This window comes from Equus caballus, chromosome 9, assembly GCF_041296265.1.
Source record: "Equus caballus isolate H_3958 breed thoroughbred chromosome 9, TB-T2T, whole genome shotgun sequence".
Taxonomy (NCBI): domain Eukaryota; kingdom Metazoa; phylum Chordata; class Mammalia; order Perissodactyla; family Equidae; genus Equus; species Equus caballus.
The window spans coordinates 96934024-96961729 of NC_091692.1; the positions used below are offsets into that span (position 1 = coordinate 96934024).

The following is a 27706-nucleotide window of genomic DNA, read 5'->3' on the forward strand; positions in this document are numbered from 1 at the left end:
GCTGCAATTGGGGTCACCACCTGGTTAAGCTTAGGATAATTCACTGTTATTCTCCAAGATCCACCTGTCTTTGCAATGCCAAATATGTGAGTTGAATAGAGACGCCACTCCCGCATCCTTCAAGTCTTTGATGGTGGTACTTCTCACTGCAATTCATCCAGGTATGCAGTGTTGCCTTGGGTTTACTATTTTCCTAGGTAGAGGCAAATCTAGTGGCTTCCACTTGGCCTTTCCTTCAATAATAGTCCTCACAGGTCATGGAACCATTGTAGGGATTCTGCCAAGAGCTGAGTATGTCTATTCTAAAAATGCATTCTGGAACTTGAGAAATAACCATGGGGGGTGGGACAGATGGGGTTCAGGAATTGACTGGGCCCTCTGTGAGATGAACCTGAGCTAAAACCCTGTTGATCTCCTGATCTTCATAAACTCCTACTCTGACTGGACCACCAGTGATGTTTTAGGTCTCCCGAGATTAGCATCAGTTCAGAGCCTGTGTCCAACAACACCGAAAAAGTCTAGACAGTTCCTTTCCCCAGTGCACAGTCACCCTGATCAAAGGCCATGGACCCCTTTCAGGAATGCTGGCAGAAAGATTAACAGCACAAATTTTTGACATGTAGTGGGCTCCTACCTCAAAGGGGACTGGCGTCACCTTCGTTCAAGGGGTTCCAGGTCTGTAAACTGGCTAAAGTCTGGGAATTGATTCAGAAACCATGACTCTCTATATTTATAATTCAAATTAAACTTCAACTCACATTATTTAGAACTCTTCTGCTTATACTAATTAACTAAGAATTTAGTAGACTTTGTATCTATTTTTCTCCTGCGAACACCATGATCAAATAGCCAATACCGTAGATCTTTGTACGTCAGTCTCCACTTATTCTTTGACTCTGCCGTCCATTATGGTAGTCATGCTTACCTTGCCTTTGGTGATTAAGTGCCATCGCTAGGTCCCTGCCATCCCAGGATCCAGTTACTTCCCCTGTATCTCAGGTTTCCAGTTCAGTGACAGCAGTTCTCACTGTAATCTCTGGCCTACAGAGAAGAGCAAACACAGAGCTCTTCTAGGATACTGGCACTCCCTTCACACATTTGTTTCTCACAATCATGGTGAAAGGTGTGTCTTATAGACCTCTAAGGGTGACTGATCTCCATGGATTGGTTCAGGTCTCACAGGATACAGTACAACCTCTCTAACAGTTCAATCTCCTTAAGCCTTTGGATACATTTCCCTACAGTATACCAAGGCACTTCTGGTGTTTCAGCCTCATTCATTGTAGGCCACCTTCTGATCCATGTTCCAGTCAACCCACAAACAAACTGTTAGAGCCCATTTCTAATTCTCAAGCTACAACATTGAATCCAGAATCTCTCTGCTTAATGGGCCCATATCGAAAAATAAAATCTAACAATTTTCTTCCACCGTGATCACACTACCTTAATATCCACTCCCACATGTGGGCTCTTGTGAGCAAGGCTGTACTATGCTTCTTTCCAAAGTAGACCCTGTCTGCTCCCCTGGATGGCTGGGTCCTGGCTGTTCCACTCTCAATTGCTGGCCCTTTCTAGAAATCCCACTCTTAGGTCCATTTACAGGCAATGTTTCTGGATGTGTGTTAGGGAGATTGCAAAATTCTGATGACATAAATCAAAGAAGATCTAAATATTTGGAGATATATACTCTGTTGATGGATTGGAAATCTCAATACAGTAAAAATGTCAACTCTCTTAGAAATGATTTATAGATTTAATGAATTCTTATCAAAATCCAGACAAGTTCACTCTAAAATTTAGGTGGAAATGTAAAGGCCCCAGAAGAGCCAGTACAATGTGAGAAGCAGTGGAGAGGGAGAGCCACTCTTTCCTGGGTTAAGGCCTACTCTGTAATCACAGCGATCCAAACGGTGTGGTTTTGGTGACAGACACATAAATCAATGGAGAAGAATACAGAACTCAGAAATAAACCCACACAAATAGCCCAATTAACTTTTTTCAAAATTGCAAGAGCAATTCAATAAAAGATGTTGGAACAATTGGAGTTTCATTAGTAAAAAGATGCACCACAATGTGAACCTCATGTCTAATATAAAAAGTCACTCCAAATGGATCCTGAAATTAAAGGTTAATCATAAAGCTATAATTTTTTTGGAAAAAAATAAGAGAAAATCTTTGGATATAAGACTAGGCAAAGACGTCATGTACATGACACCAAAAGCATGATCCATCAAAGGAAAAACGGGTATATTGGATATTATAAAAATTAAAACTTTTAGTCTATGAAAAACTTCTAAGAGGATGAAAAGACACACTACACTCTGGGAGAAAAGATTTGCAAATGAGATATCTAGCAAAGGATATGCATGTACAAACACAAAAATTCTCAGAACACAGCATTAAAAATAAAATCCAATTATAAATGGACAAACTCATTTGTCTAACACTTTAATGAAGAGAGTGGACATATGGCAAATTCGCACATTCAAAGAAGTTCATCATCATTAGTCATGAGGGAAATGTATGTTAAAACCGCAGTAAGATATCACTATGCCTCTATTGAAATGGCAATTAAAAAATAATAATAAATAAAACACTAAACACTAGTGAGGACACAGAAAAACTGGAACACTCCTGGATCCTTCATACATCGTGGAATAGAAAATAGCACAGCCCTTCTGGAAAGTAGCTTGGCAGCTTTGTTTTTTTTAAAAAAAATTGGACTTGCCATATGATCCAGGAATTGCATTCTTGGGCATTTATTCCCCTACAAATGAAAACTAATTTTCAAGAAACTTATTCCAGAATGTTCACAGCAATTTTATTTGATAATTCCCCCAACTAGAAATGACCTAATGTCCAACAACGGGTGAATGCTTATGCAAACTGTGGCAATCATACCATGTAACACTGCTTGGCAATAAGGGAAGGGACTATTGATTCACACAATAAAGGGAATTAACTTCAAGGAAATTATGGTGAAAAAAGAAAAACTCAAAATGATGTATACATATGATTCCATTCACATAATATACATGTGATTCCATCCGTATATTATTGAAGATTCTCTTCATGTTGTGAAATAACATAGTTATAGAGATGGAGAACAGACTATTTGTGCCTGAGATAGGGATTAGGGGCTAAGGTGGCTCGAATGAATATAAAGTGGTAGAATGAAGGAGATTTGTGTTGATGGAACAGTTTTGAACCTTGACTGTGTTGGTGGTTATGCAAACACATATGTGTAATAAAATTTTATAGACTTATCCACATACACACACACACAAATAACTGGTAAAATCTGAACAAGATCACTAGATTGTACCAACATCAAATTCCTGGTTTCAGTAATGTACTACAGACTCACAAGATGTTAACTTTGGGGGAAGCTTGTGAAGGATGTGGAGGACCTACTTATACACTTACTTGCAATTTTCTGTGAATCTCTAATAATTTACAAATAATGAGTTTTAAAGAGATTTCTTAGCCTCATTTAGGATTCATGTGACCCAGTTATGAGCAATGAACCCAGATGGGTACTCTGGGGGAACTCTTGATTGAGAGCACTCTGGCCAATTCCTGTGTTCCTGTCTGATGCAGCACCCATTTCCCAAAGTGGAGCAGCAATCTGTAACCACAAAGTCACTAGGCTGAGACCCCAACAACATCATGGAACTACTGACCACCATTGGCCTGCCTACCTCTGGATTTCCCTAGACATGGGAAACAAAATCTCTAATCATCAGCAGCCACCATTATCTGGTTGCTGTGACACAGGTCCAGTAAAAATGATTTGGGAGGGGCTGGCCCTGTGGCTGAGTGGTTAAGTTGGTGCGCTCCGCTGCAGCAGCCCAGGGTTTCGCTGGTTCGGATCCGGGGCATGGACATAGCACTGCTCATCAGGCCAGGCTGAGGTGGCATCCCACATGCCACAACCAGAAGGACCTGAAACTAAGATATTCAACTATGTACAAGGGGGGATTTGGGGAGATAAAGCAGAAAAAAAAAAAAGATTGGCCACAGTTGTTAGCTCAGGTGCCAATCTTAAAAAAAAAAGATTTGGGATAAAGAAGGGTTAGTGAGGTGTGCTCTTAACTGGGGGCACTTCCCCTCTCCCTGTGTTGGTCCACCATAGAGTGACTAGTGATCAAGGCATCTACTTTCCTGACTGAATTAGGAGTACATGAGCACTGGAAGCCTATTGGCTTTGCTAACTGGTTTCTCCCAGTGCCAATCTCAGGCCCCAGAATATGGCATGTGTTTGTACATTGACTGGAGGAATGCATGAACAAAAGTCATCTGTCAAAATTGCTGACCCAATAATGATTATCCTCTTGCCAAGATACCTTTCCAGGGTACATCCAAGCCTCTCCCCCCAAACTTCTCCCACATCCTCAGGAGATGCCCAAGGCCCACAGTAAACGGTGATTTCTGAACAATATCTGGATCATAGGAGATGAGATCTGGGGTACCTGGCTGAACTAGTTGGTTGTGGGGTCACAATTCCCTCTAGAGAGTTTCTTGTCTTGAAAATGGAGATGTGTCAGGATAAGTGATTACAAGGGCCTTTTCACTCTACTCTGCAGATTCCATTCCAAGAGAAAGAATTTCACAGTGCTCAGTGCATTGACTTGAGCTGACTGGGAAGGTAGGCTGCAGCAAGGGATACTTGACCTGGACTCAGGGATTCTGAGTACCCTTTTAATGACTCTGAACCCACACAGATGTAGCATGGGAGCTTGCAGACAAGTAGAAGAAGAATATGACACTGGAGCAGAAGACAAGGGCCAGGATCTGAGGCCCCTTGTAGGGACATATGAAGAGCCTGGAGATAGTGCTGGGGCGACAGTGAGCCAAAGGCCCTCAGAGGATGCTCCCTGCTGGAGAAGGTGCTGGTGGGACTGGGCACACAGCTAGCACCTGCAACCAAGATTCATCCCTAGCTCTGCCCTGGCCTTGATGCATAGCCTGGCAAGCCTGGACCCTCGGAGAGCCCGGGCTGTTCCACTTGTGCAAAGTGCTGGCTGGACAGTGTGTGACACCATAAGCAGGGCCCATGGGAAAAAACAAGGGTAGCCTGGGGTCAGGGAGAGGGGGGCTGGTGGCGTGGCCGACCCAACAGTAGAGACGTGACTAGTTGATGGCCCGGAAGGTAAGGAGGGGGAGTGTGGAGGGCATCAATATGAACCGGTAGATCATCTTCACATCCTCTTGCGTTAGCGTCTCCACCACGAAGTTTTTCAGCACCTAGGACAGAGGCGCGGATTCCCCGAGACCAGCGGATCAGCCCCACGGTCCTGGCCCGGCTTCCCCCGCCTTCCAGGGCCCCGCTACGTGGGCACATCTAAAGGAGAAGCCCCCGGTCTCCAGCCAGGCCGCCCAACAGCCTCGGCCTCCCGCCCCACCCACCTACAGGCCACGCCCAGTCCGACCGCCTCCAGTCCCGGCCCGCCCCGCCCAGGCCCGCTCACGTGGTGCAGCAGAAGCAGCATCTCCACCTCCGCCAGGCGCCGCCCCAGGCACTGGCGCAGGCCAAAGCCAAAGGCCAGGTAGGGGAACCTGGTGCTGGAGGCCCTGTTGTCTAGCCAGCGCTGGGGATGATAGCGCTCGGGCCTCACGAACACGGCAGGGTTTCGACCCAGGGAGTAGAGCAGCACCTTGACTGTTGTCTGCAGGCAGGGGAGGAGGGGCAGGGTCAGCGGCCCGCTGGGCGAAGGTCACGTGGGCTTGGTGGCTGCTGGAGGGGCTGTGGGGCCTCACTCACCCCAGCCGGGATGTGGTAGTTCTGCAGCACCAGATCCGAGCTCACCTCTCGCTCCAAGAAGACACCCACCGGGTACAGCCTGTGGATAGGGGCGCCCGACAGGGTCCTCAGCTGTGACGGGGCCGTCGCTTCCCTTCCGCAGCCTTCCTAGCCAGGACACACCTGCCAGGGGGCGCTCCCCTCCGCCCTCACAGGTGGCTTCTGGCACCAGGAGGTCCAGATCATGAGGAGCTGCCTCCGTGCACCTCCTGAGATCAGCCAAAGCTCCCCCAGCCTGAGCATCCCCGGGCCGGGGAGGACACCGCTGAGGATGGCACCCAGGACACTGAAGTGGGATCCCAGAGGAAGAAGCGCCCGTCCCCTTAGGGAGAGGAAGAGGAGGTGCTGGGGGATGGGGCCTTGGGCAAGGCTGCTTATCAGCCCCGGGATCCCTCTCTGCAAGCCCCAGTGAGGCTGCTCTCCAGACGGAGCCACCGCAGTGGGGGCAGCCAGCGTCTGCCACACCTACCTCAAGGTCTCCTTGAGGGCCGCGCGCAGCAGGGGCAGCTCCGTGGTCGCCCTCCGGGGATTTTCAGAGATCCCGGCCTCAGCCACCAGGCTCTCCTGGCGAAGGGCCTGCTGCACTTTGGGGTTCCGAGCCAGCTCAAAGAGGGTCATTAGTAAGGGGTAGGCCGTCTGCAGGAGCAACAGGTGCAGGGCTCAGACCTCAGCAAAGGCCATGCACCTCAGACCCAGGCCACCCAACCCAGGAAGACGGCCTTCCCCTGGGGGCACGGTCGTCTCAGACCCACTGTGATGTGCATGCCCAGAGCAGGACAGAGCCTGGGGATGTGAGACCTCGAGATCCTAACACCCATCTCATCTCCTTTCCCTGACTCGCTCAGGAAAGGAGTCCCATCTCAGTGAGGACCCAGGCCTCCTCAGGGCCTGGTTCTCACTCTTCTGCGGGATGGGAGGGGCTCACTTTTGCCATTTATTTCAGGGAAAGGGTTCAGGAGTCCAGGTCCATCTGCTCTCCATGGGTGATCTCCTCTGGGCATCCACAGGCAGGCCAGCCCAGCCATCATGGTCATAGCACGAACTGGCCACCCCGGAACCCCAACCAGTTCTTCCTCCTGGCTCATTTCCATGTGTTGGGAGAGGCGCCCACCAGGCCAGCCCGAGATCTGGGGGCTGAATATCTCCTGAATGCCAGTCCCCCGGGCAGTGTGCCCCTGGCCTCGCCTGACATGCAGCAGTGGCCTCCCGCTGCCCCTGAGCTTCAGGCCCTGCTCTACCTGGTGGCACACAGGGACACTTAGGGAGCAGCTCTGACCAAGATGCTCTCCCACTGCCTTCCTCCAGCCTTGGAGATGGGCCTGGTGCCCGAGGCCCTTCCTGATGGGGCCCTGACCCTCGCTGCCTCATCTGCCCAGTTGCCCTGTGTCCTCCACTCAGCCTCCCTCCGTCGCTCGCTGTCGGCTGTTGGAGGCCCTGCAGCACTGCCCTCACCTCCTCCTCTTCATGGCCTGTCCGACTTCTCGGTGGTTCTTCCACACTCAGCTGAAAGGCCCCCTCCTCCCGGGAGCTTTCCCAGAGCTGCCCCTGAGACATGCCCTCCCCTGGGCTCTCTTGCGGTGGCTGCGTCTCAGCCTCTGCTCAGGGAGTTTCTCACTGCGAGTCTGTGCCCTGCTCAGAATCCCGGGGCTGGGGCCAGAGCAGGCCCTCCAAGATGCTGACAGATGAAGGCTGGGTCTGAACCGCGAAGCTTCGGCTACACTCCACACCCTGGGGCTCGCCCTGCCCACCATGCTGGGTTGCCATCTGTCCTCTCCTCCAGGAGCTGGAGGCCTGTGCTGTCATCAGCTTGTCCCCTCCAAGGATCTTTAGTGACAGCCAGATGTCACCTGTCACTGGGAAGGGTCCCCTGTGCAGCCCTCCAGCTGCCTCTCTGCCCTTCCTCCTCTTCCCAGGACCCAGACTGTCCCACTGGGGTCTGTGTGGCTGCACGTCCCCAGGCTCTGTCCACTCTGCACTCTGCCTGGAGCTCAGTTTCCCACGTAACTAACTGCAAACTCCGTCCCTTCCAGGGTGGGCTCCTGTGTTCCCTCCCCTCCAGCCTTCCATCAGTTCAGAAGCTGAGGTCAAGGTCAGCAGTCTGGAGGCACAGTGACTGGGGTGAGGGGCAGGTTTGGAGGGGGAATATGCAGGAGACAGCCGGCATGGGAGGGTGCTGCCTGGGGTTAGGAGGGCCCCCTGTTCTCTGGGCAGGGCTGGTTGCTGGCCTGACCGTGTCCACGCTCCCGGCAGTGAGGTCAATAGAATTGGCCCGGATGGCATCCAGGCTCATGTCCGCACGCAGCAGCAGCTCCGCCACGATGCCACTGTAATGCCGTGGGTGGCCGAGGGCCAGCTCCTGATAGATTTTCTGGATGGAATTGTTGGCTGTGGGGCACAGAGATGGAGGCCCTGGGCCAGGTGCTGGGAGGCACTTCATGCTGTCCTCCGACCCGCCAGCCCTCAGCACCCCCAAGTCTCCCTGCTCTTGTGCCGGGTTCTAGGGATCAGCCCACAGATCACTGCCAGCTCTCTCGGGGACACAAAAGCCACAAGCCCCTTATGTGGCCTCAGTTCTCCTGGACTGTGGTAAGTGGAAGTTGGGGAGCCTCGTGTCCCCACCACGCAGCACTGGCCGGCCCCTGGGCCTCACCATACTGGAAGATGTAGTCCCAGGCCTCAAAGTGCTCCTTCCACGCCTTGGTGCTTGTCCAGCGTGACAGGCTTCTGGGCATGAACATGAGCTGGACGGTGGATTTGAACATGGCCTCCAAAGCACGGATAAAGTGCAGGCTGGCAGGGCTCGGGCTGTGGCCAAGGAGGCCCAGCCGCTCTCCAAAAAGGGCTAAGTTGCTTGCTGCAGGGAGGATGCCATTGCTGAGCCTAAGGCAGCCGGGGCCTCACAGCTGCCTCGCACCGGCCCTCCCGCCCCAGTTCCTGGCCTCCTCCAGTGTCCCCGAGCCCGCACCGCCCCTTGTGCCCCACACCTTCTATGGTGTAGTGGAAGATGCTGGGCCGGGCATCCAGGGTCAGACTCCCCCGGGCATTCTGCAGCACCTTCGATTTCAGGGCCTTTGAGAAGTCCCTTGCCACCCCATCCACCATGGGGATGTACTTCTCAACAGCCTGTGGTGACAGCACGTCTGGGTTCAGCCGCAATCGGTCATAGCGCCATTCGGGCCCGTTTCTGTCGAGCCAAGAGCAGAGCTTCAGGGCAGCCTGAGTCAGCAGCTGACCCCCAGCCCCAGAACCCCATCTTCCTTATCCCCAAAGGGAAACGAGCGAGGCCGGGAGCTGCTCCTGGCCCTCGGGGGCAGGCTGTCGCCTTTGGGCCCCAGCTGCAACCCTTTCTTCCAGCGAGGTTGAGAGTGCTGTGCCCAGGGTGCTCAAGTCTGCAGTGGGGCTGGGACCAGAGCTTCTGGCAGGACGTGCTGTGTGGGCTCACTGAGTCTGCTCGTGCAAACTTGCAAGCCCGTGCCCGGCCCACACATGCGCCATCCCGGCCCTCCCTGGGTGTGGAGGCCTTTTCTCCGAGGAAGGAGGCCGGCCCTGCTCTCCAGCTTTGCCCACCTTGCTCACTCCATGCCCCAGAGAGGGAGAGGCCCTTCGCGACCTTCCTCTCCCCACCCTCCCCGTTCCTGAGAATGTGGCCTCTGGCCGGTCGCCCCTCCTCCTCTCCCTCTACGGTCTCCAGCTCCTCTACGGCAGGAACCAAATTGTGCGTCTCCTTAATGTGCTCAAAACAGAGCCCAGAGCACATGAGGGGCTCCAGGGATGTCCTCATGAGCGACGGAGGGATGTGCATTCTCAGCCGGGGTGAAGCGCAAACACCTGCTTTTCTGCAGCGGCTGCCTGTAGGTATTGAGAACGAGCACGTGCACACACATGCACATATGACACACAAGTGCAAGCACGTGCACACAGCAAGATGCACACAGATGTGCACACACATCTATGCTAACACAGAGGACACACATAGGAAAACACACTTGAACGCAGACACACAATTCTCACATTCACAGTGCACAATACACTTACTCAGACACCCAAAACATGCATGCACACGCAGACTCACATACACACATGCACGCAGGCACACATAAACCCACATGCAGGCACAAACACACGTGCAAGCACAGGAGACACATGACCAACACAGGCAGTGGCACGAACACATACACAGCACACACATGAGCACAAACACAAGAAAGTCAACATGGGCAACCACATATCCATCCACACACATGTAGCACCATCCACACACAGGAGCACATGTGCACACACACGGCACGCATTCTCAGGCAAGCACAGAGGTCCACACAAGCAGACACCGCAGATGTGCATGCCGCTGCTCACCCAGCCTCCTACCCTGAGCTCAGCCTCTGGGCAAAGGCGCCATCAACCTGCTGTCCACTGTCTCCCCATCCCCAGGGCTCTCCCCTCCTGAGCAAACTGTCTCAACCCCAAGACCCTTGGGGCCTGCGTGGAGGGGGCGCTCCCCCATGGTGGCTGCCATCCTTAGTCCTCTCGCTCTGCAGAAAGGGGCCCACCTGTGTGGCTGCTCCCCTTCCCCAGCCCCAGGGCACGATGCCCCCATGGGATGGGCACTCATGCATCGGGGGCTGTGTCCCCCTCTCTCCACTCGCCCAGATAGGCCCCAGGGCAGGCTTGCTTTGGGGTCCTCCCCGTCTCCCTCGTCTCTGCACCCAGGCTGCCCACCTCCCATCCCAACTGGCTCTCACAGCAAGAACACACCATATTTGTGCCCACAATGCTGTCGGTAGGCCAGCCAGGGCCCCACGGTCGCCCGCCTTGGGTGGTGGCTCTCCACCTGCTGCAGCCTCTTCACATCCTCGGGCAGCATCACAAACACCGTTTGTGTCCCTCCCATGTGGTACCTGTGGGACAAAGCGCAAAGCCCTGCTGTGGGGCCGTGTCCTTCCCTGTGCCCGCTGGGCAGAAGCAATCCAGACTGTCTCCTGCTGACCTCCCCGTTCTCCTGGACTGGGGCTCAGAACAGGCGGTCCTCTCGCTGTCTCACTGAAGCCTCTCCCACTCTAGTGTCTGCGTTCTGTGCACTCAGCGGCAAGCCGTGGAGTGCTGCATCCTCACCAAGAGCCACTGTCTCCACCAGCAGAGCTGCCCCCTCCCCACCCCGCCGGCCCTCCTGAGGATGCAGAGCACAGGGGCCTGGCGAGGATGCAGCAGCTCAGGGCGCCCAGCAAGCACTCACAGTCGGTAGGGACAGAGGCTTGGCGTGTTCTCAGCGCGCAGCAGGGAGGGCCGTACCTGAAAATCGGCCCCAGCTCCTGGAAGGTCTGATGTATCTCCAGGTGAAGGTTCTCGGAGCCCTGCTCCCTCCAGATCTGCAGCACCCTCATCCACCTGTTTCCCGGACACTCGGGTATGGCTTCGAAGGGCAGCACCGCCTTCGGGGCGGGAGTGGCTCTGGAGCCCAGTGAGTGTGCCCAGTGCAGGGACAGCAAGGACCCTGCCAGACGCACGTCTGCCTTCGCCCTGAACGCCATCCCTGAGCTCCTGACCCTCCTTTCAGCTCAATCCTTTTATCTCGCCTGAAGGCTGGACTGGCCGACTTGATCACGTCATGGAAGAAGTCAGCCCTGGACCCAGCCAGGAGACCTGGGCAGGGGTCAGGGCTGGAGGCCTCCAATGGGAAGAGGCAGAAAGAGATGGATGGGCACCTAGTGGGGCAATTTCGCAAGGCCTGCTGGGGGTGGATATCAGCGCAGGCGCAGGGTCTGGATGGGGGCTGAGTGGGGGTGGGTGGGGCAAGAGGGCTCTTCCCACTCCCCAGTGGGGGAAGGAGCAAGATGGATGGTCCCTTATCTTATCAAGAGATGAGAGGGGACCTTGGGTAGTTTCATCTCCTTCCTACATGGCCCAGGACAGGGAGGAGTTGGGAGGGGTTTGTGATAATTTCTTTAGTCCACATGCATTTTATCTGCTAGTCCCCAGGCCTTGTGTTGGGTGCAGGGAGTGGAGACATGAGCCAGCAAGGGTCCCTCCCAGTGAGGGCTTTCAGTCCCGTGAGAGCAGTTAGGGGATCCAGAGACACAACTGGGGGGCACTGATGTGCCCGGGGCCGAGTCTGTCGGGGCTTGCACTTCCAGCTAAGGAGAAGTGAAGACCCAGGAGACAAGGGTCGCTGAGGGCTGGCTGCAAGCCACTCCTCAGGCAGAGATGACAGGTGCCACTTGCCTTGGTCCGTGCTTGCCCCCGGGGCCCTGTGCTCTGGCCACACACACTCCTTCCTCATCCTAAGGCTTGTCTCAGAGGTACAGACTCTGAGCTCAGGCAGATGGCGGGAGGAGCAAGGTTGTGAGTGGGGGTGTGGACGTGCGCTACCCGCTCTCCCAGGCATTCTTTCCAGCAGGCACACAGTGGAGCCGACCCCCGGAAGGTAGATCCATGGTTTGGGATCTCGTGTCATCTCACTAAATCCTGTCGGCATGCCCATGAGGTGGATGTCACTGTCATTGTTCCCATTTTCAGATGAGGAGACTGACCCGCGGGGGTTCCGTCACCTCCCAAGGTCTCTGGTGCATCAGAGGGCCCCCGAGCGCTCGGTCCTCAGCCCTCTTCAGCTGTGTCCACAAGCCCTGACTCTGATTTCGGGAGGGCACACTGGGGAGCCATAGCTCAGGCTGGGGAGGCAGATGGAGAGTGTGTGTGGGTTTGAGGAGGAGGGGCAAGATCTGAGTGGCATTTTTAATTTTTCCTTGAATTGAATCCATTCCCCCCTCCTGAGCCTTCCTTGGACGATATTCAGCTGGGGCAGTGAGTCAGAACTGCCAAGGCCCCTTCAGCAAGCATCTGACATGTATGATGTGCCTCAGCCCCAAACGGTGTAAGAGCTGTCCTTGGACAGAGACGCAGGCTGGAGTGACTGCCTGCCCTTGGTGTGGAGGTCATCAGCCACGGCCATGCTGGACACTCCTCCTATTGCCCGTCCCTGCCTGTGTGCCTCCGCCCCACACCCTCTCGGCCTCCCCTGGTCTGTTCTCGGGCTTTCGGGGCTGTTGCCATGTGCCAGCTTCCCATGTCCCCACATGGCCTGCCACAAGGAAGCTGGGGACATGGGTCAGCCCAATGCCAGCCTCTCCTGCCCAGAGGAACTGCAGAGACGGCTGCAACACGAGGTGCCGGCACCAAATGCCCCTGTACTTGCACTGAACTCCTGGTGCCTCCCAGACCCCAAGCCCTGAACCCAAGGCGCAGGTCCGGGAAGAGCCTCCTGCAAAGCGTCACCATCGACGAGGACATGAGGTTTCTGAGAGCGCCTGATCCCCGTGTCAGCCCTGCACTGCCCTGTCTGCCCCAGCGGTCTGGCAGGCCCTCCCTGGAATCTTCCTCCTGCGGAGGAGATCCTGTGCCGAGGCCGAGCTGGGATGTCTCCTCTAACGTGGAGCTGGGGGCCAGGGCTCACCCATCCCGAGAGCACAGAGAGGGCCTGAGAGGGAAATGCCCAGCCCTGACATCCTCCTGTCCTGCTGAGGGTGTGCCAGTGTCCTATGCAGAAGTACACAGGTCACAGGCATCACAGGGCAAGGCATCCATGAGTATGGTGGACGTTCCTAAGGTCCACTGTCAGGAAGAGGGGCCATCAGCCTAGGGGCACACTGTGCCCCCTCCCCCTTCTCTGCCAAAACGCTGAGATGTGTGGGCCCCCTGGAGCACATCCAGCTCAGCCCCCCTTCCTGCCCAGAGCAGGACCTTCTTCCTCCCCTGGGAGCTGGGTCCCAGCTTCTCCACCCTTCATCCCTGGTCCTTCCCTGTCCCCAACTCCAGGGACTGAGCCTGAACCCCCAAGAAGGTTCTCAGACTCCTTCCCCTAGGCTAGGGCTGTGGGACGCCACCCCAAACCCAGCCCAGACCAGCACCCACCGCTGGCCCGTGGCAGGGCTCCAGGAGCCTCTGGCCCGGAAGTCTGAGCTCTTCGTCGCCCCCTGGAGGCAGTTAGGTCAACTGCAGCTGCGCCTCTTGAGCCCAGCCCCCAGGACCCTCAAGGGGTGGGGACTTGAAGAAACAGGTGGCCCCTCTTCTTGGAGTACTGGATACCATAGGATCCAGCAATTTCCACTGCCAGGTCCATGCTGTTAATAACAGTCTGTGTGCAAGAGAAATAGACAAAGAAAAATGGGGAAAAGGCCACCGAAATGCCCTGTTGGGAAGAAGGGTTTTAGAAAGTGGTACATTCCCGCAAGCGAAATTTTTTTTTTTTAAGATTTTATTTTTTCCTTTTTCTCCCCAAAGCCCCCCAGTACATAGTTGTATATTCTTCGTTGTGGGTCCTTCTAGTTGTAGCATGTGGGATGCTGCCTCAGCGTGGTTTGATGAGCAGTGCCATGTCCGTGCCCAGGATATGAACCAACGAAACACTGGGCCGCCTGCAGCGGAGCGCACAGACTTAACCACTCGGCCACGGGGCCAGCCCCTCCCGCAAGCGAATTTTAAGAGTGATGGAGACGAGTGTTCCCCTTTCAGTCACATACTTATCGTAATAAGAATGAACAGCCGTGTAACGTGCATGAGGGAAGGCACTGCGCTCTATGGCATGCGCACCATGGCACCTCTGACAGCTCTGGAAGGGATTATTACAGGACACACGACGAGAGGGATCACCAACAACAGAAGGACTCGTTAGCAGGAGAACCTTGAATAAAAAAGGACAACGCTCAAAGTTCACGGTATCTTGACACACTTTGTGTAGAGTTTCCAGCACAGCTGAGGACTAAGTCTCTGCACTAAATAAACTGGTCAACTTGAGGGTCACAGGCTTGAGAAAGGCAGAGGGCGTGGGGGCGGGGGGGGAGGTTGGGTGCAGTGTTCATTCCATGTTAAAGATCAGGTCTGGGAAAAGGCCCTGGAATTCCAGGCCTGAAGCCCTGAGCCGGTGGTGCACAGGTGCCTTCGCAGCGGGCCTGCTCCGGCGGCCAGGACCCACCAGTCTGCTGACAGGTCACGTGTACAGTGGCCTCTCCCCACCTGTGAGCTGTAGACCCGCAGAGGGCGGGACCCTGGCCACCTGGTCTAGCGCTGTGAAGACACGGAAGGTCCCTACAGCTCTTCCAGCCGGGGAGCTGCAGCCGGGCTCCAGCAGAAGAACAGGCTGACAGTCTTTGCCCTCATAGAGCTCATGCTGCGTTGTAATAAACCTCAGGAAACAAGCCAGCACACTGTAAACCAGAGAGCGCACCAGAAGCTATTCTGCAGCTTTTGCATCGAATCAGACCTCCTGTGCAGTTCCTGCGGGCAAACTTTCTCTCAGGGAAGAAAGGGGGTCCCAAGTGCAGCATGCTAGCCTTCTACCGTTGTCTTGCCCGCTGGACCAAGCACTTGGCCTGGCCTCATGGGTTCCACGGCTGACTCGGGTGAAGACTCAGTCAGTGTTTCTTGGATGAACAAATGCGTGCATTTCACCCTGACCACAAACAGCCCTCGTGTGCAGAGACCAACTGCCACGCAGGCCCTGCGCCCCCTCCTCACTGGCTTCTTTGATGCCCTGGAGAGCACAGGTGCCTTCCTAGGAACCATGAGCATCCCTACACCTCTGTGCCTTTGCACTCCCCATTTCATCTCCAGGATCACCTCCTGCCCGTGTGGCTCTGTGTTTCGGTCATTCTGCTCACGTTCTAGCTGTTGTCCTCCACATTTAAAACTGCAAAGCTCACTGCAATTGGGTCTCCATCAGGCTGCAGCCAGCAGTGGGCAGGAGGGCTGTGTGTGTGTGTGTGTGTGTGTGTCCTGCCACCTCTTATTTTTCTCCTTATGCCATCCAGCTTGCTAGCCAGTTTGAGATGGATGGAGTGTAAGAGGGTAGGAGAGGTTGCTGAATCTTGCCATCCTAGACTGAACTCAGCTCTCTATACCAGGCAGGTGGTTAGGCCGGACACTTCCTCTGGTGGGTGCTTCTAGAGTGGAGATCTCTCTTGCAGTGCCCTGACCTCCCCTCATGCATCTCTAGCCCAAGTGGTCAATTGAGAAGCTTCTGGAAGCCCGGAGACTCATGCGGAGTGTCCCTCTCCACCTACAGCTGCTCTGGTCCCTCCATCCCTCTAGGGAGCCTACTGAGCAGGTCGACCCATGCTGGCTCTCTGTCCTGGGGGGCCCTCATCTGGTCCGCTGAAGACACTAGTGCATCTCCCACCATGGATGCGTCTGTGTCCTTTTGGGTAATACTTGCTGAGATCGACTTTTCAATCCTGTGACTTTCAACCTTTCCGTAACTTGTATTTCAGATGTTACTCCCTTAAACACCATATTGCCCTATCTTGTTGTTTTATGCAGTCTCGCAGTCTTTGTCTTTTAACTCTCACGTTCATTCTGTTTACGTATATTGTGATAGCTCATGTATAATGATTATTTATACTTTATCTTCTATTTTCAGTTTACCTCGTTACCCATTTTTTCTTGTTTTTTGTTGTAGTAAAATACACAAGATGAAATTTACCATCTTGACCACTTCTAAGGATACAGTTCAACGGCATCACACAGCCAGCTTGTTGTGGATCCATCCCAACCACCCAACCCCGCATCTGTTTTCATCATAGACTGAAATTCTGTCCCCATTCAACAATAACTCCCCACTCTCCCTTGCCCTCAGTCCCTGGCAACCTCCATTCCGCTTTCTGCATCAATGATTTTGACTACTCTAAGGCATATATGTGGACTCATCCAGTATTTGGTTTCTTGTGATTGTCTTATTTTAATTAGTCTAGTGTCCTCAAGGTTCATCCATGTTACAGCATATTGCAGAATTTCCTTCCTTTTTAAAGCTGGATAATATTCCATTGTATGTATATTCCACATTGTGCTTGTCCATTCGTCCACTGATGGACACTTGGCATTGTTTCCACATTTTGGCTACTGTGAATAACGCTGCTGTGAACATGGGTGTACCAATGTCTCTTTGAGATTCTGCTTTCAATTCTTTTGTGTGTATACACTCAGAAGTGGAATTGCTGGGTCATATGGTAATTCTGTTTTTAACTTTTCTGAGGAATCACCATACTTTTTCCACAGTGGCTATACCATTTTACATTCCCGCCAACAGTACACACATTTCCAATTTTGCCAAGTCATCACTAAAGCTTGTTGTTTTCTGTTTTTCTGATGGTAGCCGTACTAACTGATGTGGGGTGGCATCTTGTTTTATTTTGGATTTGCATTTCCCTAATGATCAGTGATGTTGAGCATCTTTTCATGTGCGTATTAGCCATTTGTATATCTTCTTTGGCAAAAATGTCTATTCCAATCCTTTGCTCAATTTTTCTTTTATTTTAAATGTTCTCTCTCTCTCTTTTTTTTTTAAGATTTTATTTTTCCCCCTCCTCCCGAACACCCCCTGGTACATAGTTGTATATTTTTAGTTGTGGGTCCTTCTAGTTGTGACATATGGGATGCTACCTCAGCATGGCTTGATGAGCAGTGCTAGGTCCACACCCAGGATCCGAACTGGGAAACCCTGGGCCATCGAAGCAGAGCACGCGAACTTAACCACTCGGCTACGGGGCCGGCACCATTGGCTCATTTTTTAATTAGGTTATTTGTTTTTTGTTGTTGTTGAGTTTTAAGAGTATTCTACATAGTCTGGATATTAATGCCTTTCAGATGTATGACTTGAAAATATTTTTACTCACTCTGTGGGTTGCCTTTTTATTCAGTGGATGGTGTCTTTTGATACACAAAATTTTAAAGTTTTTGTGAAATCCAATTTGTCTATTTTTTCTTTTGTTCCCTGCACCTTCGGTGTCATATCCAAGAAAGCATTGCCAAGTCCAATGTCGTGAAACCTTCCCATGTTTCTTCAAAGAGTTTTATTGTTTTAGGGCTTACATTTAGGTCTTTGGTCCATTTTGAGTTAATTTTTGTACATTGTGTGAGTTAGGGGTCCAACTTCATTCTTTTTCATGTAGATATCCAATCTTCCCAGCATCATTTATTGAAAAGACTGTCCTTTCCCCATGGAATGGTCTTGGCACCCTTGTCAAAAATCATTTGAGCATATATGCAAGGGTCTATTCTATCCATGTCTCTATACGTGTGTCTTTATGTCAGTACCACACTGTTTTGATTACTGTAGCTTTGTAGTAGGTTTTGAAATGAGGAAGTATGAGTCTTCTAGCTTCCTTCTTCTTTTTCAAGATTGTTTTGGCCATTTGGGGTCCCTTGAGATTCCATATGGGTTTTCGGATGGGTTTTCTATTTCTGCAAAAAACCTCATTAGGATTTTGATAGTGATTTTGTTGACTCTGTAGGTCACTTTGGGTAATATTGACATTTTTAACAATATTAAATCTTTCAGCCCATGAACACTGAATGTGTTTCCATTTATATGTCTTTTTAAGTTTCTTTCAGCAGTGATTTGTAATTTTCAGTGTACAAGTCTCTTACCTCCTTGGTTAAGTTAATTCCTAAGTATTTTATTCTTTGATGCTATTGTAAATGGAATTGTTTTTGTTATTTCCTTTTCAGATTGTTCTTTGTTTGTGTATAGAAGGCAACTGATTTTTGTGTATTGACTTTGTATCCTGCTTATTTGTGGAATTCACTTGTCTTAACATCTTTTTTGTGGAATCTTTAGGGTTGTCTACATATGAGGTCATATCATCTGCAGAGAGAGATCATTTTACTTCTTCCTTTCCAATTTACTGGCTTTTATTCTCTTTCTTGCCTAATTGCTCGGGCCAGAACTTCCAGGAGTACATTGAGTCGAAGTGGTGACAGTAGGCATCATCGCCCTGTTCCTGATCTTAGAGGAAAAGCTTCCAGTCTTTTACCATTGAATGTAACACTTGCTGTGGGTTTTTCATATATGGCCTTTATTATGTTGAGGCATTTTCCTTCTCCACTTATTTTGTTGAGTGTTTTTACCATGAAAGGGTGTTTTATCAAATGACTTTCTGCATCAATTGATATGATCGTGTGGTTTTTATTCTTCATTTTGTTGATGTGGCATATTACATTGATCAGTTTTCATATTTTGATCCTTCTTTGCATCCCAGGAGTAAATCCCACTTGGTTATGGTGTGTTATCCTTTTACTATGCTGCTGAATTCTGTTTGCTAGTATTTTGTGGAATATTTTTGTATCAATTTTCGTCTGGGATATTAGTCTGTAGTTTTCTTGTACTGCCTGTCTGGCTTTGTTACCGGGGTTTTGCTGGCCCCATAGAATGAGGTAGGAAGTGTTCCTTCCTATTCTGTATTTTGGAAAAGTTTGAGAAGGAGTGGTGTTAGTTGTTCTTTAAATGTTCGGTAGAATAACCAGCGAAGCTGCTGGGTCCGGGACTTTCCTTTGTTGGGAAATTTTTGATTACTAATTCAATCCCCTTACTAGTTATAGATGTATTCATATTTTCTATCTCTTCATGACTTCCTTTTTCCTAGGAATTTGTCCATTTCAACTAGGTTACCCAATTTTTTGGTGTACTGTTTTCATAGTGCTCGCTGATAATCATTTTTATTTCTGTAGAATCAGTGCAATGTCCTCACTTTCATTTCTGATTTTAGCAATTTGAGACTTCTCTTTTTTTCTTAGTTGATCTAGCTCAAGTTTTGTCTTTTTGTCAATTTTATTGATCTTTTCGAAGAACCAATTTTTGCTTTCATTGAGCGTCTCTATTTGTTTTCTCATCTCTGTTTGCTGTGATCTGCTCTCATCCTTCCTTCTGCTAGCTTGGGGTTTCACGTGTTCTTTGTTTTGAGTTCCTTGTGTAATAGCGTTAGGTAGTTGGTGTGAGATCTTCCTTGCTTTATTGTAAGCATTTATAGCTATGAATTTCCCCCTAGCATTGTTCTCACTGAGTCCCATAAGTTTTGGTATATTGTGTTCTTATTTTCATTAATTTCCTAACATTTTCTAATATCCCTTGTGATTTCTTATTTGATCCATTGGTTGTTTAAAAGTGCTGCGTTTAATTTCCACAGTTTTGTGGATTTTCCAGTTTTACTTCTGTTCTGGATTTCTAACTTCCTCCTGTTCTGGTCAGAGAAGATACTTCATCTGATATCTATGTTTGTTATTTTTTTTTAAAGATTGGCACCTGGGCTATGATCTGTCACCAATCTCTATTTATTTATTTATTTATTTTTATTTTCCTCATCTTCTCCCCAAAGTCCCCCAGCACATAGTTGTATATTCTTGTTGTAGGTCCTTCTGGTTGTTCTGTGTGGGACGCCACCTCAGCATGGCCTGATGAGAGGTGCCGTGTCCGCGCACAGGATCCAAACTGGCAAAACCCCGGGCCACCGAAGTGTAGTGCACGAACTCAACCACTTGGCCATGAGGCCAGCCCCTGTATTACTTATTTTTTAAAGTCTATTGAGTCTTAATTAATGGCCTACCATATGGTAGACCCTGGAAAATGTCCCATGTGCACTAGAGAATATTGTGTAGCCTGTCGTTGGGTAGAGCGTTTGGGATATGTCTATTAGATCTTGTTGGTTTGTTGTCACCTATTTTCTTACTTCTGTCTGATTTTTCTGTTCTTCATTGTGCAAGGAGTATTGGAGTCTCCAACTATTATTCTAGAACTGTCTATCTCTTTCTTCAATACTGCCTGTTTTTGCTTCATATATTTTGATGGTCTGTCATTATGTGCATAAATGTTTATAATTGTTATATCTTTCTGCTGTATTGGAAATTTTTGTTAATATATAATGTTTTTCTTTGTCTCTTGTAAACTTTTTTTGACTTAAAGTCTATTTTTTGTGGTGTTAGTATAGCCACCCCTGCTCTCTTGTGGTTACTATTTGCATGGAATATCATTTTCCATCCTTTCACTTTCAACCTATTTATGTCTTTGGATCCCAAGTGAGTCTCTTGTAGACAGCATGGAGCTGTGTCATGTATTTTCTCCATTCTGCGAATCTGTCTTTCAATTGGAGAGTTTAATCCATTTACATTTGAAGTAATTACTGATAAGGAGAGACTTACTGCTGTCCTTGTACTATTTGTCCATCCTTTCCTGCATCCCTGACTTCTTTTGTGTTTAGGTGATTTTTTGTAGTGAACTGTTTACATTTCTTTCTCACTTCCTTTTGTGTCTATTCTATAGCTATTTTCTTTGTGGTAACTGTAGGGATTATCTTTAACATCCTAAAGTTGTGACACTCGAATTTAAATGTCTACCATCTTAACCTCAGTAACACACAAAACTATGCTCCTTTGTAGCTCCATCCCCATCCCTTTTGGCTGTTGATATAAAAAATTTACATCTTTATAAACTGTGTGCCCCCAAACATAAACTAATAATTCTTTCAAATGCATTAGTTTCCTAAATTATATAGAAAACAAGATTTGGAGTTAAAAACCAAAGTTACGGTAGCATTAGCTTTTAATGTATTAGTCTCTTAAATCATGTAGAAAACAAAATTAAGGTACAGTTTAAAGTACTGTTACAAAGCGTTGTTACAGTAATTCCTGTTTTTATAAATTCCTGTGTATTTACCTATACTGAGACCTCCACACTGCTTTGAGTGACTGTCTAGTGTCCTTTCATCACACCCTGCAGGACTCCCTTGAGCATTTCTTGCAGAGAAGGTCTAGGGTGCACGAACTCACTCAACTTTTGGTTATCAGGGAATGTCTTAATTTCTCCCCCAATTTTTCTCTTTTTTTTTTTAGGAAGATTAGCCCTGAGCTAACTGCTGCCAATTCTCCTCTTTTTTGCTGAGGAAGACTGGCCCTGAGCTAACATCCGTGCCCATCTTCCTCCACTTTATACATGGGACGCCCACCACAGCATGGCATGCCAAGCAGTGCCATGTCCACACCAAAGATCCGTACCGGCAAACTGCCGGCCACTGAAGTGGAACGTGTACCACCGGGCCAGCCCCTCTCCCTCAATTTTGAAAGGCAGTTTTGCCAGATATAGGATCCTCAGCTGACAATTTTTTTGTCTTTTAGCACTTTGCATATATTGGCCCACCGTGTTCTGGCCTCCAAAGTTTCTGATGAGAAATCTCAGTATCTTCTTGTGAATCCCTTGTATGGAGTGATTCAGTACTCCCTTGCTGCATTTAAGGTTCTCTCTATCTTTGGCTTTTGAAAGTTTCATCTTAAAATGTCTCAGTGGAGTTTCTTTGAGTTAATCTTCCTCGGAGTTCATTGAGCTCCTTGGGTGTGTATATTCATGTCTCTCATCAAATTTAGGAAGTTCTCAGCCATTATTTCTTTAAATTTCTCTGTGCCTGTCTTCTCTCTCTTTTCCCGGACTCCCATGATGGGTGTGTTGGTCCACTGGGTGGTGTCCCACAGGTCCCTAAGCTCTGTTCACCTTTATTCCATCTTTTTCTTTCTGTTCCTCAGCCTCAATAATTTCCATTGACCCATCTTCAAGTTCACTGATTCTTTTTTCTGCCTCCTCATATTTGTATTTGAATCCCCTTAGTGAATTTTTCATTTCAGTTGTTGTACTTTTCAGCTCCAGAATTTCTATTTGGCTTTTTATTATGCTTATATCTCTTTATCGACATTTCCATTTTCTTCACATCTTCTTGACTTTCACTACATCTTCCTTTAGTTCTTTGAGCATCTTAACACCCTTGATTTAAAGTGTTTGTCTAGTAGATCTGCCAGTAGGTTTTTTTCAGGGGCAGTTTGTCTTGATTTATTTCTTTCCTTTGAATGAGCCATACTTTCCAATGGCTTTGCATGTCTCATGATTTTTTGGGGTTTTTTGTTTTGTTTTGTTTTTATTGAGTTAATGATAGGTTACAATCTTGTGTGATTTCAGTTGCACATTAATGTTTGTCATTCATGATGTAGGTGCACCATTTCACCCTTTGTGCCCACCCCCACCCCCCCTTTCCCCTGGTATCCACTAATCTGTTCTCTTTGTCCACATTTTTAAATTCCTCATATCAGTGGAGTCATACAGAGATTGCCCTTCTCTATCTGGCTTATTTCACTTAACATAATTTCCTCAAGGCCCATCCATGTTGTTGCAAATGGGATGATTTTGTTCTGTTTTGCAGCTGAGTAGTATTCCATTGTATATATATACCACATCTTCTTTATCCATTCATCTGTTGATGGGCACTTAGGTTGCTTTCATGTCTTGGCTATTGTAAATAATGCTGCAATGAACATTGGGGTGCAAAGGACTTTTGGAACTGCTGACTTCAAGCTCTTTGCATAGATACCCAGTAGTGGAATGGCTGGATCGTATGGTAGTTCTATTTTTAATTTTTTGAGCAATCTCCATACTGTTTTCCATAGAGGCTGCACTAGTTTGCATTCCCACCAGCAGTATATGAGGGTTCCATTCTCTCCACAACGTCTCCAACATTTGTTACTATTAGATTTAGATATTTTTGTCATTCTAATGGGTGTAAGGTGATATCTTAGTGTAGTTTTGATTTGCATTTCCCTGATGATCAGTGATGATGAGCATCTTTTCATGTGCCTATTGGCCATCCGTATATCTTCTTTGGAGAAATGTCTGTTCATGTCTCCTGCCCATTTTTTGATCGGGTTGTTTGATTTTTTGTTGTTGAGTTGTGAGAGTTCTTTACATATTATGGATATTAAGCCTTTGTCAGATATATGACTTGCAAATATTTTTTTCCCAGTTAGTGGGTTGTTTTTTTGTTTCAATCCTGTTTTCATTTGCCTTGAAGAAGCTCTTTAGTCTGATGAAGTCCCATTTGTTTATTCTTTCTATTGTTTCCCTTCTCTGAGAAGACATGGTGTCCGAAAAGGTCCTTTTAATACTGATGTCAAAGAGTGTACTGCCTACGTTTTCTTGCAGAAGGCTTATGGTTTCAGGTCTCACCTTTAGATATTTGATCCATTTTGAGTTTATTTTGGTGAATGGTGAAAAAGAATAGTCAATTTTCATTCTTTTACATATGGCTTTCCAGTTTTCCCAGCACCATTTGTTGAAAAGACTTTCTTTTCTCCATTGTATGCCCTCAGCTCCTTTGTCAAAGATAAGCTGTCCATAGATGTGTGGTTTTATTTCTGGGCTTTCAATTCTGTTCCATTGATCTGTGCACCTGTTATTGTACCAGTACCATGCTGTTTTGATTACTGTAGCTTTGTAGTATGTTTTGAAGTCAGGGATTGTGATGCCTCCAGCTGTGTTCTTTTCTCTCAGGATTGCTTTAGCAATTCGGGGTCTTTTGTTGCCCCATGTAAATTTTAGGATTCTTTGTTCTAATACTGTGAAGAATGTCATTGGGATTCTGATTGGGATAGCGTTGAATCTGTAGATTGCTTTAGGTAGAACGGACATTTTAACTATGTTTGTTCTTCCAATCCATGTACACGGAATGTCTTTCCATCTCCTTATGTCGTCATCCAATTCTCTCAGAAAGGCCTTGTAATTTTCATTATATAGGTCCTTCACTTCCTTAGTTAAATTTACCCCGAGGTATTTTATTCTTTTTGTTGCGATTGTGAATGGTATTGTGTTCTTGAGTTCTTTTTCTGTTAGTTCATTATTAGAATATAGAAATGCTACTGATTTATGTAAATTGATTTTATACCCTGCAACTTTGCTGTAGTTGTTGATTACTTCTAAGAGTTTTCCAATGGATTCTTTGGGGTTTTCTATATATAAGATCATGTCATCTGCAAACAGTGAGAGTTTCACTTCTTCCCTCCCTATTTGGATTCCTGTTATTCCTTTTTCTTGCCTGATTGCTCTGGTCAGGACCTCCAGTACTATGTCAAATAAGAGTGGTGATAGAGGGCATCCTTGTTTCATTCCTGTTTTCAGGGGGATGGCACTCAGTTTTTGCCCATTGAGCATGATGTTGGCTGTGGGTTTGTCATATATGGCCTTTATTATGTTGAGGTAGTTTCCTTCTATGCCCATTTTGTTCAGAGTTTTTATCATAAATGGCTGTTGGATCTTGTCAAATGCCTTCTCTGCATCTATTGAGATGATCATGTGGTTTTTATTCCTCAGTTTGTTGATGTGGTGTATCACGTTGATTGATTTGCGGATGTTGAACCATCCCTGTGTCCCTGGTATGAATCCCACTTGATCATGATGTATGATCCTTTTGATGAATTGCTGAATTCTGGTGGCCAAAATTTTGTTTAGAATTTTTGCATCTATGTTCATCAGCGATAATGGCCTGTAGTTCTCTTTTTTCGTGGTGTCCTTGTCAGGCTTTGGTATCAGCATGATTTTGGCCTCATAGAATGTGTTAGGAAGTGTTCCATCCTCCCTAATTTTTTGGAATAGCTTGAAAAGGATAGGTATTAAATCCTCTCTGAAAGTTTGGTAGAATTCCCCAGGGAAACCATCTGGTCCTGGGGTTTTATTCTTTGGGATGCTTTTGATTGCTGTTTCAATCTCTTTCCTTGTAATTGGTCTGTTCAAATTGTCTGCTTCTTCTTGAGTGAGCTTTGGGAGATTGTAGGATTCCAAGAATTTATCCATTTCCTCTAGGTTATCCATTCTGTTAGCATAGAGTTTTTCGTAGTATTCTCTTATAATCCGTTGTATTTCTGCAGAGTCTGTGGTTATTTCTCCTCTTTCATTTCTGATTTTGTTTATTTGAGCTTTCTCCCTTTTTTTCTTTGTAAGTCTGGCTAGGGGTTTGTCAACTTTATTTATCTTCTCAAAGAACCAGCTCTTTGTTTCATTGATCCTTTCTACCACCTTTTTCGTTTCAATAGTATTTATTTCTGCTCTGGTTTTTATTATTTCTCTCCTTCTGCTGACTTTGGGCTTTATTTGTTCTTCTTTCTCTATTTCAGTTAGGTATAGTTTAAGATTGCTTATTTGGGATTTTTCTTGTTTGTTAGGATGTGCCTGTATTGCGATGAATTTTCCTCTTAATACAGCTTTTGCTGTATCCCATATGAGTTGGTATGGCATGTTATCATTTTCATTAGTTTCCAGGTATTTTTTTATTTCTTCAGTGATCCATTGCTTGTTCAGTACTGTATTGTTTAGTCTCCACATCTTTGTGCCTTTCTCAGCTTTTTTCTTGTAATTAATTTCTAGCCTTATAGCATTATGATTGGAGAAGATGCTTGTTATTATTTCAATTTTTTTTTAAATTTGTAGAGACTTGCCTTGTTTCCCAACATGTGGTCTATCCTTCAGAATGTTCCATGTGCACTTGAGAAGAATGTGTATTCAGCTGTTTTAGGATGAAGTGATCTATATGTGTCTATTAAGTCCAATTGTTTTAGTTTTTCATTTAGCTCCACTATTTCCTTGTTGATTTTCTGTCTGGATGATCTGTCCATTGATGTGAGTGGGGTGTTGAGGTCCCCAACTATTATTGTGTTGTTTTTAACATCTTCCTTTAGGTCTGTTAATAGTTGCTTTATGAACCGTGGTGCTCCTATGTTGGGTGCATAGATATTTATAAGCGTTATTTCTTCTTGATGAAGTGTCCCTTTGATCATTATATATTGTCCCTGTGTGTCTCTCTTTACCTGTCTTATTTTGAAATCCATTTTGTCTGATATAAGAATTGTAACACCTGCTTTTTTTTCCTTACTATTAGCTTGAAGTATTGTCCTCCACCCCTTCACTCTGAGCCTGTGTTTGTCCTTGGGGCTGAGGTGTGTTTCCTGGAGGCAACAAATTGTTGGATCTTGTTCTTTAATCCATTTTGCCACTCTGTGTCTTTTTATTGGAGAGTTCAATCCGTTTACACTGAGAGTGATTATTGATGCATGTGGACTTAAAGCTGTCAATCTGTTGCTCATTATCTGGCTTTCCTGCTTTTCTCCTCCTGTGTGCTTTATCCTATCCATTTGATACTGCAATTTCTTATGCTGTGTTTCTTAGATTTTTGCTTATTTATGTTTTGTGTCTCTGTTCTGTTTTTTAGTTTAGTGTCTACCCTGAAGTTTGTATTTAGAATCTCATGTATAATACAGTCTGTTCTCTGGTGGTCTCTTACTTACTTGGCCTAGACTAATTTAGTCCCTTTGCTCTTCCCCTCCTAAATTATTATTTTCACTTCTTGTTCCAACTTGTGTTATGAGTTTGTAGTTAGAGTGATATGATCGTCTTTGCTTTGGTAGTTTCCTTACCTCTATCCTAATGCTATAGTTGAATATTTGCTGTCCTATTCTGGTTCTATCTATCTGTCTCCCTACTCTGTGGTTTGTGACACCTTTCTCTCTTTTTTCTTATTTCAGGTATGAGAGCCTTCTTGAGGATTTCTTGTAGTGGAGGACTTTTGGTTACAAATTCCCTTAACTTTTGTTTGTCTGGAAAAGATTTAATTTCTCCCTTATATCTGAAGGATATTCTTGCTGGATAGAGTATTCTTGGCTGAAGATTGTTATCTTTTAAAGCTTTGAATATGTCACTCCATTCTCTCCTAGCTTGTAATGTTTCTGCCGAGAAATCTGCTGAAAGTCTGATAGGAGCTCCTTTGTAGGTTATTCTCTTTTGTCTTGTAGCCCTGAGTATTCTTTCTTTGTCATTCATTTTTGCCATTTGTACTGCTATGTGCCTTGCAGTAGGTCTTTTTACATTGACAAATCTAGGAGATCTGAAAGCTTCCTCTACACGCATTTCTCCCTCAATCCCTAGATTTGGGAAGTTCTCTTCTATAATTTCATTAAGCACACTTTCTGCTCCATTTTCCTTTTCCACGTTCTCGGGAATTCCTATGATCCTTAAATTCTTTCTCCTCGTTGACTCTGCTATCTCTCTAATACTTTCCTCATTCCATTTGATCCTTAGTTCTCTTTCTTCCTCTGTCTGGAGCCATTCAGACTGTCTATCTTCGACTATGCTAATTTGCTCCTCTATGGAGTCTACCCGGGCATTCAGGGAATCCGTATTCTGTTTTATCTGGTCCATTGTGTTTTTCATCTCTGGTAATTCTGTTTGATTCTTCTTTATAATTTCAATCTCTTTTGCGAAGTAACTCCAGAACTCAGCTTGTTTCT

At 47.4% G+C, this 27706-nt stretch overlaps 1 protein-coding gene across 2 annotated transcripts; it reads right to left on the bottom strand.

Annotated features, from left to right (window-relative positions):
- Window positions 1–2432: 2432 nt before the first annotated feature.
- On the bottom strand, window positions 2433–11349 carry CYP11B1 (cytochrome P450 family 11 subfamily B member 1). Of its 2 annotated transcripts, XM_001505013.5 has the most exons (9): window positions 11090–11349; window positions 10543–10698; window positions 8788–8987; window positions 8454–8657; window positions 8034–8188; window positions 6273–6439; window positions 5765–5843; window positions 5472–5669; window positions 2433–5247 (listed from the first exon to the last, which is right to left on the bottom strand). In XM_001505013.5, exons 1-9 carry the CDS (start codon window positions 11326–11328, stop codon window positions 5134–5136), a joined length of 1512 nt encoding a protein of 503 aa, XP_001505063.1. In that variant the 5' UTR covers window positions 11329–11349; the 3' UTR covers window positions 2433–5133. The 2 variants fall into 2 exon arrangements, with proteins under 2 accessions (XP_001505063.1, XP_070078078.1); XM_070221977.1 differs by lacking the exon at window positions 10543–10698.
- Between the last annotated feature and the right edge of the window lie 16357 nt (window positions 11350–27706).

What these genes read in the sequence shown, in the direction of transcription:
- CYP11B1 (XM_001505013.5), bottom strand. Translation starts at nt 11,328, where the DNA reads ATGGCGTTCAGGGCGAAGGCAGACGTGCGTCTGGCAGGGTCCTTGCTG. An exon ending in ACTACCACATCCCGGCTGGG is followed by an intron (nt 5,670 to 5,764) that starts GTGAGTGAGGCC and finishes CCCTGCCTGCAG; the next exon opens with ACAACAGTCAAGGTGCTGCT. An exon ending in TGCTGCTTCTGCTGCACCAC is followed by an intron (nt 5,248 to 5,471) that starts GTGAGCGGGCCT and finishes CCTCTGTCCTAG; the next exon opens with GTGCTGAAAAACTTCGTGGT.